General features: G+C 39.5%; 1 protein-coding gene across 1 annotated transcript in view; it reads right to left on the bottom strand.

Annotated features, from left to right (window-relative positions):
• Positions 1-16856, bottom strand: part of EPS8L2 (EPS8 like 2) — a 1747011-nt gene that overhangs the window by 45194 nt on the left and 1684961 nt on the right. The window contains exon 18 of the mRNA XM_044059131.1: positions 12284-12413. Within this exon, the coding sequence (XP_043915066.1) occupies positions 12284-12413 (130 nt within the window). The remainder of the gene's footprint in view (positions 1-12283; positions 12414-16856) is intronic.

Genomic DNA, 16856 nt, shown 5'->3' with positions numbered 1-16856 from the left:
GTAACCTTTTCTTTCAGCCAATATTGTAATCTAAAGGAATTACTTAATAGACCAATTAGGGTTGGATAGTCTACTCCAAAGCAGATGAGATCACTTCCATGTGGTAGTTGTGGTGTATGTAATAGAATTTGTAATATTTCAGGATCTGTTATTAATGGCTGAAAATATGTGGCAAGTGACAAATTTAATTGTTAATCTTGTGGAGCTGTTTATATTTTGGAATGCGGGTGTAAAGTCATCAGGTGGTACATAGGGCAGACAAAAAGGATGGTAAGGATATGGGTGTTGGAAATATTTTGGAATGCGGGTGTAAAGTCATCAGGTGGTACATAGGGCAGACAAAAAGGATGGTAATGATATGGGTGTTGGAAATATTTTGGAATGCGGGTGTAAAGTCATCAGGTGGTACATAGGGCAGACCAAAAGGATGGTAAGGATATGGGTGTTGGAAATATTTTGGAATGCGGGTGTAAAGTCATCAGGTGGTACACAGGGCAGACAAAAAGGATGGTAAGGATATGGGTGTTGGAAATATTTTGGAATGCGGGTGTAAAGTCATCAGGTGGTACATAGGGCAGACAAAAAGGATGGTAAGGATATGGGTGTTGAAAATATTTTGGAATGCAGGTGTAAAGTCATCAGGTGGTACACAGGGCAGACAAAAAGGATGGTAAGGATATGGGTGTTGGAAATATTTTGGAATGAGGGTGTAAAGTCATCAGGTGGTACATAGGGCAGACCAAAAGGATGGTAAGGATATGGGTGTTGGAAATATTTTGGAATGTGGGTGTAAAGTCATCAGGTGGTACATAAGGCAGACAAAAAGGATGGTAAGGATATGGGTGTTGGAAATATTTTGGAATGAGGGTGTAAAGTCATCAGGTGGTACATAGGGCAGACCAAAAGGATGGTACGGATATGGGTGTTGTTTATATTTTGGAATGCGGGTGTAAAGTCATCAGGTGGTACATAGGGCAGACCAAAAGGATGGTAAGGATATGGGTGTTGGAAATGTTTTGGAATGCGGGTGTAAAGTCATCAGGTGGTACATAGGGCAGACCAAAAGGATGGTAAGGATATGGGTGTTGTTTATATTTTGGAATGCGGGTGTAAAGTCATCAGGTGGTGCATAGGGCAAACCAAAAGGATGGTAAGGATATGGGTGTTGTTTATATTTTGGGATGCGGGTGTAAAGTCATCAGGTGGTACATAGGGCAGACCAAAAGGATGGTAAGGATATGGGTGTTGTTTATATTTTGGGATGCGGGTGTAAAGTCATCAGGTGGTACATAGGGCAGACCAAAAGGATGGTAAGGATATGGGTGTTGTTTATATTTTGGAATGTGGGTGTAAAGTCATCAGGTGGTACACAGGGCAGACAAAAAGGTTGGTAAGGATATGGGCGTTGGAAATATTTTGGAATGCGGGTGTAAAGTCATCAGGGGGTACTCGAATGAGGTATTAAGGAGAGGAAGGAGAAAGGTAGAGGATGGTGCAAAAGGGAGAAAGTTTATTTAAGGTGGCCTTTTTTCTGGTCAGGTGAGTGGGAATAGTAAAGAGGATGAGGACAGGCTATTTTATCTTACTAGGTATAGCCCTTTTTCAGAGTCCTTAATGAAAATAATTAAGGACTTATGGCCTATGATCATTTCAGATGAGATTTTAAGCACAACTTTTCCAAAGAGGGTAACCTTTTCTTTCAGCCAATATTGTAATCTAAAGGAATTACTTAATAGACCAATTATGGTTGGATAGTCCACTCCAAAGCAGGTGGGATCACTTCCATGTGGTAGTTGTGGTGTATGTAATAGAATTTGTAATATTTCAGGATCTGTTATTAATGGCCAAAAATATGTGGCAAGTGACAAATTTAATTGTTAATCTTGTGGAGCTGTTTATATTTTGGAATGCGGGTGTAAAGTCATCAGGTGGTACATAGGGCAGACAAAAAGGATGGTAAGGATATGGGTGGTGGAAATATTTTGGAATGCGGGTGTAAAGTCATCAGGTGGTACACAGGGCAGACAAAAAGGATGGTAATGATATGGGTGTTGGAAATATTTTGGAATGCGGGTGTAAAGTCATCAGGTGGTACATAGGGCAGACCAAAAGGATGGTAAGGATATGGGTGTTGGAAATATTTTGGAATGCGGGTGTAAAGTCATCAGGTGGTACACAGGGCAGACAAAAAGGATGGTAAGGATATGGGTGTTGGAAATATTTTGGAATGCGGGTGTAAAGTCATCAGGTGGTACATAGGGCAGACAAAAAGGATGGTAAGGATATGGGTGTTGGAAATATTTTGGAATGCAGGTGTAAAGTCATCAGGTGGTACATAGGGCAGACCAAAAGGATGGTAAGGATATGGGTTTTGGAAATATTTTGGAATGTGGGTGTAAAGTCATCAGGTGGTATATAGGGCAGACAAAAAGGATGGTAAGGATATGGGTGTTAGAAATATTTTGGAATGCGGGTGTAAAGTCATCAGGTGGTACACAGGGAAGACAAAAAGGATGGTAAGGATATGGGTGTTGGAAATATTTTGGAATGTGGGTGTAAAGTCATCAGGTGGTACATAGGGCAGACTAAAAGGATGGTAAGGATATGGGTGTCGGAAATATTTTGGAATGCGGGTGTAAAGTCATCAGGTGGTACATAGGGCAGACAAAAAGGATGGTAAGGATATGGGTGTTGGAAATATTTTGGAATGCGGGTGTAAAGTCATCAGGTGGTACATAGGGCAGACCAAAAGGATGGTAAGGATATGGGTGTTGGAAATATTTTGGAATGCAGGTGTATAGTCATCAGGTGGTACATAGGGAAGACCAAAAGGATGGTAAGGATATGGGTGTTGGAAATATTTTGGAATGCGGGTGTAAAGTCATCAGGTGGTACATAGGGCAGACCAAAAGAATGGTAAGGATATGGGTGTTGTTTATATTTTGGAATGCGGGTGTAAAGTCATCAGGTGGTACATAGGGCAGACCAAAAGGATGGTAAGGATATGGGTGTTGTTTATATTTTGGAATGCGGGTGTAAAGTCATCAGGTGGTGCATAGGGCAGACCAAAAGTATGGTAAGGATATGGGTGTTGTTTATATTTTGGGATGCGGGTGTAAAGTCATCAGGTAGTACATAGGGCAGACCAAAAGGATGGTAAGGATATGGGTGTTGTTTATATTTTGGGATGCGGGTGTAAAGTCATCAGGTGGTACATAGGGCAGACCAAAAGGATGGTAAGGATATGGGTGTTGGAAATATTTTGGAATGCGGGTGTAAAGTCATCAGGTGGTACATAGGGCATATCAAAAGGATGGTAAGGATATGGGTGTTGGAAATATTTTGGAATGTGGGTGTAAAGTCATCAGGTGGTACATAAGGCAGACAAAAAGGATGGTAAGGATATGGGTGTTGGAAATATTTTGGAATGCGGGTGTAAAGTCATCAGGTGGTACATAGGGCAGACAAAAAGGATGGTAAGGATATGGGTGTTGGAAATATTTTGGAATGCGGGTGTAAAGTCATCAGGTGGTACACAGGGCAGACAAAAAGGATGGTAAGGATATGGGTGTTGTTTATATTTTGGAATGCGGGCGTAAAGTCATCAGGTGGTACACAGGGCAGACAAAAAGGTTGGTAAGGATATGGGTGTTGGAAATATTTTGGAATGCGGGTGTAAAGTCATCAGGTGGTACATAGGGCAGACCAAAAGGATGGTAAGGATATGGGTGTTGGAAATATTTTGGAATGCGGGTGTAAAGTCATCAGGTGGTACATAGGGCAGACCAAAAGGATGGTAAGGATATGGGTGTTGGAAATATTTTGGAATGCAGGTGTAAAGTCATCAGGTGGTACATAGGGCAGACCAAAAGGATGGTAAGGATATGGGTGTTGGAAATATTTTGGAATGCGGGTGTAAAGTCATCAGGTGGTACACAGGGCAGGCCAAAAGGATGATAAGGATATGGGTGTTGGAAATATTTTGGAATGCAGGTGTAAAGTCATCAGGTGGTACACAGGGCAGACAACAAGGATGGTAAGGATATGGGTGTTGGAACACTTGGCTGACATCAGGAATGGAAAGAGGGAGAGCCCCGTAGCTCAACATTGTTTATCTGAGCATGGTGGTGATGGAGCTTCTCTGTTTTTCAGCATTCTGGCACAACCTACAGGGATGAGGGGGAACTTTTGTTCAAGGTTAAATCAATTAGAAACTGCATATATTTTTAACTATGGCACCCTCTCCCCTGGGGAATTAAATCATAAGGTTTGTCTGAATTTTTTAATTTTTTAATTTTCTGAGAAATTTTTGAAAAATTTGGAATCAAATAGCATGTTTTGTTAAAATATTATATGGATCTTTGGGGTTTTGGTGGGGGAAGTTTGTGTGCATATATATATATATATATATATATATATATATATATATATATATATATATATATATATGGATCTAGGACGTTTGCTCGAGTGAGCAAATGTCCGAATCCATAATACCCGAACACACTTTAACAAAAGCGTTTTTATCGGAAAAGCGTTTTCGTTAAAGCGTGTTGCAAAAAAAAATAAATAAAACACTACATTTACATTTTAGCAGGGGGGGCTTCACCCCCCTGCACCCCCCACACCCCCTACTTTAATATTCTCCCTCTGAGACCACACTACAGTGGGGAAAAGGGAAATTTCCCTTACCCGCACTGTAGTACAGCCTCAGCAACAGGCATACTTATGCGAAAGTGCTTCTTTGGTGAAAAGCATTTTTGCGTAAGTATGCCCATCCATTTGGGTTTCAGTCATTTGCTCACTCGAACAAACATCCTAGATCCATACATATCTATCTATATACATACATACACACATATATATATATATATATATATATATATATATATATATATATATATATATATATATATATATATATATATATATATATGTATTTAATATTTTCACACATTTATGTATAATGTATTTAATAGGACAGTGAATCTTGTGTGGTATTTGCGGTGTTAAAATGATTTTGTACTAATGGCAGGTTAAGTGATTAATTAACTTATTAGGGTATGCATATTTAAGGACTCCTGGATATATTAAATGTTATCCCTTGAAAGCGAAAAGCCGATGTACCAGGATTGTGCTGTTTGTTAATAAAGTGACTGTAATTGATGAGTATGGACATTGGTGGATTACAATTACATCAACTCAAGTGGTCTTTTATGATTATAATGTTCTGAAATGGATAATTTTGATATTACCGATTAGAAAACTTTATTTTATTTCTTTTAGGAAAAAAAATGTTCAATACTATAAATGTAAACATGTATTCAAACAAACTTTGTTTTATTAAATAATAGAATTTTAAGCAGTCTGATAGACAACTATACATTTAAAACAATCAAGACAGTGAACAAAAAGAACATATGGTCCTGAAAAACAGAAAGTGTGTTTGGGCCCATGGTTTGAAAACAGCCCAGGGCCCAAGCTACACTTAATCCACCACTGTTGGTCACACCTGAATTGAACCACTGTGAACATGGGCAGTGATAGCAGCAAAGATAATGGTGGGGTGCATCCTCAGAAAGATGGATTCCATAAGCAAACAGGTAACACTTCCACTCTGTGGGATGTTGGTCAGACCGCACCTTAGGTATTGAATGCAGCTCTGGAGGCTAAATAAGGACAAGGACAACAGGCTACCAAAAATAATCCAGAGAAAAGGTACCAGATAGATATATGGGAACTGAGGAGATGGAATGTGACCAGACGTTGGAAGAGCTACAGCTCTTCTTAGTTGAGACTAGGGACACAGGGGTACAATAAACTGGTGCATAAGATCATTGTACCTGAACATGACTGTGAAATGTGAATAATATGTTCTAAGCATGAAAGATGGGGGACAGAGGAGGCACAGGTTGCAGGCTACAGAAACTTGCCATTCCCTAGAGCTCTAAAAGTACTTTTCACCTACAGAGTTGTGGACCCATTCAATGGGCAACCAGAATGAGTGCTTGAGAGGGTATCAGACATACTTAAGAGGATAGGTAGAAAAGGGATGGTAGGGTAGGTAAAATTCTAAGTATTTTTAAAAGGTAAACCAAGAAAAGTTTATTTTCTCCTGATGTTAAGCAAATTTGTTGCAGCATTTTTAAACGTATTTTACTTTATGTTTTATCTGTCGCATATACTGTAGCCCACTACAAGGTTTGGTGTGCAATAACTGTCTGAAAAGGTGTGTCATCCCAGGCATGAGTGTCCAGGAAAATTGTCAGATTTTGCAATCTATTAATGTTCGTGATAAAATGTGATTTAAATAATTGCTAAATATTGTCGTGTCAGAATGAATTGGTATATTAGTGAGTTCAGGTATTGTGGAATACGGGGAATTGGGATTCCCTCCATTCTATGTTTCCCTAAAACAAAAGGGGCAGGTCAGTGCAATGGAAGCATCTGTGGTCTTACAGAACACATTTGATAACCCGAATACTTCTTTATTGTGACTAATTACATCATTCCATGTTTTTCTTCTCCAACTAATTCAATTGTTTAAGATTGAGGATTTGGATATTTCTCGATGGATTGATATCCGATACTAAGTCTGTCAGGTGGGGGTGAATCAAGATTGCCTAGCCAGGCCTTTTCTGTTTCTCATGTATAGTTATCCTTTCCTTTGATATACTAATGGGGCCAGATTTCAGGCTGTGTTAATGGGTTAGTCTTTCAGCCGGGAATAGGGTACGTAGGGTCTGGAGAGAATTGGGTTCAGTCCTTGGTATATATATATATATATATATATATATATATATATATATATATATATATATATATATATATATGACATTTTGGGTTTAGAGCTTAACAATACTAAGTTCGAGGCCTATATTTTTGTGAATGTGATGTTACATTACTTAATATACAATTTCAACACTCTCTTCTTCATATCCTATGCATGCTATTTGGATGTATGGACTTGGCTGTGATGAACTGAGACACTGTCCTGCAGAATGGGAAAGAATTGGTTGTCATCTGGGAATGTACAAGTTCTATAGTAAAAAAAACAGCTCTGGATAAAATGCTATTTAGCTTCTTTATTTATCTCTGTGGGGACAATGTTTCTGTGTTTATGTTGTTAACTTCTCAGGGGTGGCTTTATCTTGGGACAAAAAGTTGAATCTGATGGTTAGGGAATCATTTGGAGATGGAGACGCAATACATCTAGCTTATGTTATTTACTTCTTTATCAGATGTTTTTTCTACTATTTATATGGTGACTGGTTTTTAAACGCATCATTTTACAATTCCTCTATCACCCTTTTATTTTTTTTTTTGCCCCTGCCTCAGCAAACACCAAGCTCCTGTCACTCTTCCTGCTCAGTGCAGCCCATTTTTTGCTTCAGGAAGTGAAATAACTATGACCTATTCATTTTTCCTAGGACCAAGTGGTGAGCACTGGAGAGTGGAGACAAAACACAAGGTCAGATTTTTTTCACTCCACTTGCCGTGTAGTCTACCCCAGGGTTTGGTGTTAGTGATTGTTGGACAGGGTGCGTCACTCACTACTGCAAACAAGTATTACCTCAATATGGCCCTGCCCTAGGGTTGCCACCTAATAATTTCTTTTCTTGATTATCCAGAAATCAGACTAAATGTCTGGTAGTCTGGAAAACACTATGCAAACTCCAGTATTCTGTTTTAAAAAATAAACAGACTATCAAAGTTTGTTAAATCAGCAGGTTCACTATGTTTTTATTTAAAAAAAAAAAAAAAAAAACTATCATTAATGCAATGTGACTACATGTCAAATCAGGAAAACAGGACATTCCTCCTCCCCCACCTGACATGCTTATGATGTCATGAAATGGGCAGGAAGAGGGAGGGGAGAGGGGAGGAGATGGGCATGGTTAGAGGAGGTGTGAGAGGTATGGCATTTGGTCTGGTTATGGCCACAATGGAAAGTGGAAAACCCCCTACCCTGCCCCATAAAAGCAAGTGTTCCTATGACACCCCCAGTCTTCAGTGTGGATTATACATTGAGAATGATCACCCCAAGCATATGCTCCTTTCAAAGACAGGTGATACAGCATAACATAATCATTTTTTTATACCTCTACATTGATGGGGCTAGCACTCCTCTGTCAATTTCAGTGGGAGTGATGGGTAGCAACAGAACCTTGAAACTGAGGTCAGGTCAAGATATGTCACTTTGATCAGGTTTATGGCGTCTCCCTGTCCTTATTACAACAACCACAAAACGTGACATTTCAGCACAGAATACAGAAGGTATGATAAAAAGATATGTCTGAGGCCTAAAGAAGTCCCATAGAGATGACACATCAGCTTTGCAGAAGATTGATGTGTTGTTGACTTTCTTTGGCTTTTATCACATGATAATCTGTTTGTTTGTGACAGTGCCAAATAGAAATGCAGAAAGCCAAAATTATGCATTTTTCCACAGTAGCTGGTCTTATGGGAAACTTTGAATCCTTTTTGTTTCAAGAATATTTCAAGAATTTGTGCCAAGAATTTAGTGGATTCTGTACTGCTTGGACAGAGACGTGTGGTCCATTAGGACTCCTGATACCTAATCTGTAATGTCCTGTCTTTGCATATCATACAAGTGAGGTTTAATTAACATCAGTATAATTACTGATCTCCTTTAAGTTATGAAGTGGGTGAAGCAGCAGTGTAAATGTCCTTGTGTTATATATAATGCACAGTTTCAGATAGGTGATGAAGAAGGGTCAATGTCGGATTATAATAGGGGTAAGTCAGGTGGTTGCCTCATGGCCCACAGTTCCAGGTGGGACCTATGGCCAGCCAACAAATTAATTTAGTTTTAAAAAGCTTTGTTATGTTCAGTACTGCTAACTTATGTGCTGAACATAACAACTGTTAATGTGCTTTAGTATTAAAAAAAAGTGTTAAATGCCAGACATCCAATGCTTACCATTTGCACATGGGCAGGATAGGCTGGTAACATTATTTTATTATCAATTTATATACATTCTTTAATATCTTTTCTTTAAGTAAAGAAATGTATGAAACAGAATGTGATTATGGGCATTTGTCCCTCATTTTTTTGGATTTGTCCCTGATTCTTACACAGAGAGGTTGAGACATATTTGTTAACACAGTCAAATAAGTGTTATATAACAGAGTGATTACAACGGTGCTGGGCAAGGATGGTGGCTGTTTAAAAATGAAGGTAGGTTACCTAGTGGATGTTTGTTTAGTTAACCATCTAGCTTTGCAGGATTAATTTTCATTCGTGTCACATATGTTGAAATACTTGTGGCTTTTAACCAAAGATGAAATTTCATAGATCTCAACTGCACCTGATATTGAAGAATGCTTCAATTTTGCACATATGTTTGGTCTGCTACTCATAAAATCTGTGTTTTTTGGAAAATCATTGACAATTTTGGTCACTAAATAATAATATTGATAAAAGACATTTGAGTTTCATACTTCATATCTTTCAGAAATGCATGCTAATGCAAAAACTGTTATTCTAGCAACTCTCTAAGGAAATACATGATTCCAGGTTTTTGTCCCTTCATTTTTGTGCTACGAGTTTGAGAGGTATTATCATTTTCACAATGAAAGAGGTGTACTTATGAAAGTGGCTATAACTGTAGGTGGGGTGGGGGTTCTGTGGATGAAAGTAACTTGCCCTCCTATTTGCTCAGTTTAAACAGTTTGACTTTGTAGGATTAATGTACATTTTTATAAATAAGCTGGAATACTTGGGCTACTGCTTGCTTTTGTGGCACAATTTTAACATACATTACTGTTTCAATGATTAGTTTATCACTATCAGACATCTGAGGTGTGCACAGTCAACAACGCAGCTATTACTGCTGAGAACAGGAGCTATCTCTGGATGAAATGGATTTGCAGGACTCATGTGAATGTGTGTTAATTAAGTTGGAATACTTTACTGTGGCCATTTTTTTAATCACCATTGGACATTTGAGGTGTATGCAGTCAAATTACTATAACTGATGGACATGGACATTTATCAGTAAAGACAACAGTTTGAATGGTCTTAAATTAGGAAAGTGAATCTATCTGAAAGAACATAAGCATTTATCTATGACTCCAAAAAAAGTGTGCATGGGAGGGCCCATGGTTTGAAAACCAGCCATTGCTCAAGGTGTAGTTAATCAATTACAAAAAAAGGTAAACTGAAAATCTGCCCCTTTGTTTGGATACTGGACATGATTTGGAAGTAAGCTATCTTTTATGACTTTCAGAAGATCATTTTATTTGTTTTTTTTTTCTTATGGTTAAGTTGGATTAGGCTTTGAGTGGTACGCAAGGTCCTTTGCTATCAACATAATACATCACCCCTTCTTTTGGGGGAAAGTGCAATATGCTATTTTTCTCCCCTCTATCTTAAACAGCCAGTGAATCTTGATAAAAATTCATTCTTATTACAGTGCCATATCATACCACGCATCCATTGTACTGTGATGAGTTCTAGTGGTAAACCAACAAAGGCAAATCATGCACCCCCTTTCTTTCTCTATCACTTTCTTCCCCTAGCTTGGATTAACAGAAGTCTGAGTCATCAGGGTGAGCATTCAAATTTTGCTTAGGCCCAGCATCTTGATAGCGTCAAATACAACCAATAATATGTGTGATTACATGCAATTCTTCCCCATAGCACCACCAGCATATTCACAGAAGCATACACTATGTTTCTACCTTTTTAATGGAGACAAATCAACCTATATTTTCCATTCAAATCATTTTTGCAGGGGATGTTATATCCCCCATTCCCCCAGTACTTAAATAAACTAATCCAGAGTTCTTTGCGAATAAGGAAAATATTCTGACCATTGCAAGTTTTGATTTAAGTACATATTTCACCCAATTTATAGTTTAATTCCCAATATTCCAAAGATTGCAATTACAATAAATGGGATATTTAATTATACTCTGGGGGAAGATAGTCTTTTGCAAAAACATTTATTTGATCTACTGATTTTTTTTCTCAGAAAATACAGCTTTCTAAATCCTGTCCACTGTCTCATTTCACCAGACAAAATACTGAAGCTAAAGGTAGGAAATCATCATCCTTAATGAATGCTAGTCTACAAATTTACAAAGTTAAGATAATGAGTTTCTCTTAAGCATCAGTCTATACCATACGTTTGAATCTCTCCTTCCAGTTGTTTATATTTGGTTCTGAATAAGTTACTTAACCTGTGTTCACAGGATGGTCCTGGTTCTAGGAGCCAGATTCCAAAAGACCTGCTCCCAGTGCAAGTGACTCACTAAAGCATAAGGCTTATCTATGAAGCAGGCTTACACTGAAGTGAATCTGTAACATCAAAAGCAAGTATTTTGGAATCAGGTCGTAGAATTACTGAAAGTGCTAAAATTGATCAAATTCAGTCTCACTCCTGCTATACATTAGTTTTTAAAACCCACTTTTCAACAGCACTGTTTAAAACAAACAAACAAATAAACAAACACAAGCAGCCATCTGCATGTTGCTGTTCAACCCTGGGATGACAGTGATCTGCTTTTGACAAGTGACCCAGGTACAGAAGAGCTGAACATGGAGTCAGTGATGCACAGATAAAAGTTAAACAACTGGGAAGCATTTTTTTTTTACAGGAAGGGCTAGACCAGTACTGTTGTCTTGGAGCCTCCTAGTGATGACCATTGACTTAGAGATGGAAAGTTACAGTTGTGCCTAGAGTACTATGGCACATTCACAGTGTGGTTTCTGCATTGATGTGATTCACGGCCTATGCATATGGGATTCACGGCCTATGCATATGGGAACTTGGTGGGAAGTCATTTAGAGACAGATACAAAAAGGCATGTCAATAGTAGGCAGGATTACTTCAGCCAGATTTTACTCTCTGAAATTGAACAGAAAAAGTAGTAGGAATTTGGTGGGAGCCCTGTTCATGATGTCAGTGACTGAAGGAGAAACTAAAACATTCAAAAATAATTGCCATTTCCCTCACTGTACTGTGTACAGTGTACATGTAGTACAGAACTCTAAGTATCAGTGCTTCTATGTATAGGCCTGTCTGCATCTGGCACAACACACTGGATAAGCATCCATCAGAGTACCCAAATCTTAACTAATTTAAATTATCAATTAACTAATTTAACTTACTAATAAGCTAATTTAAATACCTTATAAGACATCCATACTTAAAGTCCTTGGCAGCTGCAACTCTTACAGAGGTCCACATATATAATACTGCCTTTGTCTAAGTTAAACCAAAATATCATTAAGTAGCTTTAATAGTACCCTTACCTGCAGAGCGAGGGGGTCCTGGCATATCCCCGATGCTTCTTCTGTCACTCCACTTCCTGTCACCAGACAGTGTTCCTGATGGGCTGTGATTAGGGCTTGATTGGCCCATTCCCCTGGGTCGCTGACCAGGCTAATAAAAGAAATGTAAGAACATTCAGTGAATTCTGAGATCTGTTCTATGTCTACTGTCTATACAGTTGGGAAACAAACATAGCATGCATGTTGACCAAATATTTACTGCAAAACTGTGAATTTTTTACTATCTAATTTAAGTTGCAATGAATCGCTATTTTAAATATTATGTATTTCTCTAGGAAGCCAGAATTTATCAATTCGATCCTCTCCACCACAGCCATTTCACTTTTTTAATATTTCCTGTCATATCAGAGTACATTTGTATGGAAATAAATAAGTAAATAAAAGGAAAGATCTTTGGCATGGTGTTAATTTATTTGAATGAAACTACTTCTGCTAACACATGCTGTTTCTTAGAGAATTATTTTTAGTGCATCATGTATCATTTTCCTGTCAATCAAACATTTGACCTCTATTCCTTTGGTATGACACTTCTAACAAGTAATATAAATGCATAACTAGGTTGAAACAAATGTCTTATATGAACCAGTTTCAAAGTTCTGCTACTTAGTGTGGACAGAAACATGGGGAATTCAGTAAATGCTTTAAGGCATCAACAGAAACTACTTCAGGAATGATTTTAGGATTAGTCCACAAAGTCACTCTGCCTTTATGAAATGTTAAATACAACTCAAATGTTATGTAGGCTTGCTGCTCAGAAACATTTTCAGCCAAAGTTTCTGCCACCAAGAAAAAGTATACACACACACACACACACACACACACACACACACACACACACACACACACACACACACACACACACACACACACACACACACACACACACACAAAACTCATTGCTTAGATACTGCAAAAATCATAGAAGTGAAAGGATAGTGCATTATCATTCCCTTATGTGATGCTATCAGGATAGTAATTTTCAGCACATAATCCCTGGATTAGACAGTTTCATACATCATAACCGAAGAACAAAATTCTAACATCAATTTACTCAAAAGTAATGAAAGTTTAAAAAGACTCTGTTACAGGGAGACCCAGCCCTATCACAAACGATCATAGGGTTATAGATGGTTACTAGGTTATCGACGTGGAGGTCATTTCAAGCCTAGCCATTTCATCCCAATGTAATTCCATAAATACTCTAGCCAATACTCAGGATTATCTTTATTAATGATTGCCCGTATCCAGGAGGGTTGTGGGTGCTATCCCTGGTAAGAATTTACAATGCCCCATCCACTCATCCAGGTCCCTTTTGAATAGTGTCATAGAGGTGCTCTGCTTCACATGAATTGGCAGCCTATTCCAAAGATACAACAGTCACTATGAGACAAATCTGCCCCTCCAGCACATCCTATTCAAATCACAGGCTATATTTAGGTCCCAGGAATGGGTAGCTCTAGTCCCAATTGATTTATGGATGTGCAGCAAATTCATTAAGTTTGGGTTGGAGATTGCTCTGTAAGGCAAGCATAAGTCTCCTGTAAGTCTATACGATACTACGTATAGTGATGGGGACTTTAGTTGGTCTGTATAAGGCACTTGGGCACTTGCTGGAGTTCCTTGGTCTTCTTAGTTAGAAACCTCTGAAGTTTCTCCAATTGCTGCAGGTGCTTTGCATGGTACATGCCAAAAGGAGTGTTATACTCAATTATGGGCCTGATTAATGACTAGTATAGAGGGGTTGTAACCTCCTTTGCTTTAGAGTAGATGCCTTTGCTAATCAAGTGTGCTACATTGAAAGCCTTCCTTACTACAGTAGACACAGGTTGGTCAAAGTTAAGGTCACAGTCTACTTGTGATCCCAGATGTCTTACCACTTTGTAGTGATATAGAATATTGTTCATAGGTATGTACTAGGTTAATGGCCCTGGAGCCTTTACAAGCCTAGCCCAAAAATTGACACCCGATGTTAGTTCACAGTGCCACTATCCAGTAGGGCAAGTGGAATGATCCCTGGAGTGAACTTTGTGTTACTCATCCACTTGTCAATATTTCTCTTGAAGACGGCCAGTGAGGTGATCTGCTTGACATGAATGGGAAGCTTATTCCAAAGTATGGGTAGTCTTTGGGAGTTGAACCTGTCCCTCCAGCATGTTCTGTTAATTGTGGTAATGAGGTTGTGATCTCTGGAGCGTGTGGCGTGGGGGATTAGGATTTTCTTAGGTGTAGCATTTCATGTAGGGCTGGGTTGGACATGGCTTTGTAAGTCAAGCAGAGATCACCTCTAAGTAGATGATAAGAGACTGAGAATAGCTGAAGCTTCTTGAATCTTTCCATGTAGGACATGTGTTTAAGGCCTAGGATCCTTTATTGTGAGGTACTTTTGTGGCCCCTCCAGCTGTTGTAGGTGTCTGGTCAGGTACATGCCAAATGGGGCATTATCTTCGATGACTGGTCTAATGAGGGATGAGTAGAGAGGGATGATGACCTCTTTCTTCCTGGATGCGAAACCTTTTGTTATAAGATGTGCCATGTAGAAGGACTTTCTTACCATAGTGGGAATGTGGTGGTAAAAGGAGAGGTGTCTGTTGACATGGGTGCCCAAATCTCTTATGGCCCCTTCAGTGTTTAGTGGGGCTCCCATCAATGTGGTAATTTGTGGGAATTGGGTTTTCTCCAAAGGGGATGATAACGTATTTTTTGGTGTTAAGCTTCAGGCCATGGTTCTGATACCAGTCATTGGTCTCAGAGATGTCCTTTTGTAGGATGTCTGCATCACTTGGGGAGTTGATAATGACTCCTAGCTTCCAGTCATCGGTGAACTTGGTCAGCCATCCAGGCCAACACAGGACTTCTGAGAAGTAGATGCCAAACAGGAGACGGCCCAGGACCGAGCCCTGTGGGACTCCACTCATGACTGGTCGACAGTCTGACATGGAATCTGCAACTTTCACTCTGTGGTTCCTGTCTGTGAGCCAAATTGCAACCCACTTAGTGATGTAGGGATTGATGCCTAGTTTGGTGAGTTTATCAATGATACCTGAGTGGGGAATGGTATCAAAGGCCTTGACCAGGTCGAGGTAGGCTGTATGCACTGCCTTACCCTCATCCACGGTCTTGGTGACTGTCTTGAAGATGTCAACCAGGTTCAGCAGGCAGGATCTCCCCCTGACAAAGCCAAACTGTGTGGGGTCAAAAGCTTGAAGATTACCTATATCTTTGTTAAGCAAGTCCATGATGATGTGCTCCACAGCTTTGCATACCAGACTCATCAGGCTAATGGGGCAATAGTTGCTCTCCCTTTATGGAGTGGGATGACTGTAGCAGTGAGCCATTTGTTAGGGACATAGCCTGAGGTAAGGCTGTGATTGAACAGGGCACACAGAAGTGGTGCCAGTTCATTTTGTAGCTCATGCAGGATGCAGCCAGGGATATTATCAGGTCCCATGGATGCTGTATCCTTGGCTTTGGACAATGCAGCTTTTATCCATGCCGCAGAAATGGTGGGTACCAGGCTTTCTTCTGGTATTGTGATAGGGCCCTTGAGGGGAGGGGTAAAGTTGGCACTGAATCTGTCGGCCAGTATGTTGGCTATATCTGTTGACTCAGTATAGGAGGTGCCATTGTGCAATAACTCAGAGCAAATCTAGGTATTGCCTTTGAGGTTTCTGATATAGCTATAGAAGGCTTTCTGGCTATTTTTGGTGCCAGCCACAATTCTGCTTTCACAGTTGGCTTTACAGGATTTGATGAGGGATCTCAGGTTTTTGTTGAGACTGATAAGAGAGGTCTTCCAGTCTTGTGAATTCATTTTTTTCTGCAACAGTTTCTTCCTTCTGTTGTAGCGTTTATTGATGGCTGGGGACCACCAGATTGGCTTCCTTTTTGGAGGGGAGTGTCTTAGTTCTATTTGGTATGGAAAGGTCCATGCATTTGTGTACATGCTCATACAGTGCATTGCTGTATAATTCGGCAGTCATGCAGCTATTTTCCATTGGCATGGGTGCCAAGAAGTTAGCCACCTCTGTTTTAGGAGCCCAAAGTTGGCTTTAGAGACATTTTTCAGGGTGGTCACCTTAGCTGGGGGTGTAGGTGAGATGGAGATTTCTATAGTGATCAGTTTGTGGTCAGATTTAACCAGGGAGGAAATGACTATAGGTGTGGAGCAATGGTCTCCCATGTTGGTGATAACCAGGTCGAGGATGTTGCTTCCTCTAGTGGCAGCAGTCAGAATGAGCTGGTTCAGGGCATTGGAATTGATAAATTCCAGAAAGCGCTGGGCCTGTACATTGGTAGATTTCCAAGTTGATGGAAGGGTAGTTGAAGTCACCCAGTATGAGTGTATTGGGTTGAACCTTGATAGATTCCAGAGTGCTTAGGAACTTGGAGTGAGAGTCTAGGGACATGTTTGGAGTTTTGTAGCAGGTTATGACTTGTATCTCCATCTTATTCAGCGTTACTTGTACCTGAAGTATCTTGGATGCATTATGCTGGGCTACCAGTCTAGAGGTGTGCGTATCCTTTACGAATATGG

The sequence above is a fragment of the Protopterus annectens genome, chromosome 17.part0 (assembly GCF_019279795.1).
Source record: "Protopterus annectens isolate FY-2018-M chromosome 17.part0, PAN1.0, whole genome shotgun sequence".
NCBI lineage: Eukaryota > Metazoa > Chordata > Ceratodontiformes > Protopteridae > Protopterus > Protopterus annectens.
Note: the sequence above shows the minus strand (reverse complement) of the source record. Positions and strands in the feature narration are given on the sequence as shown.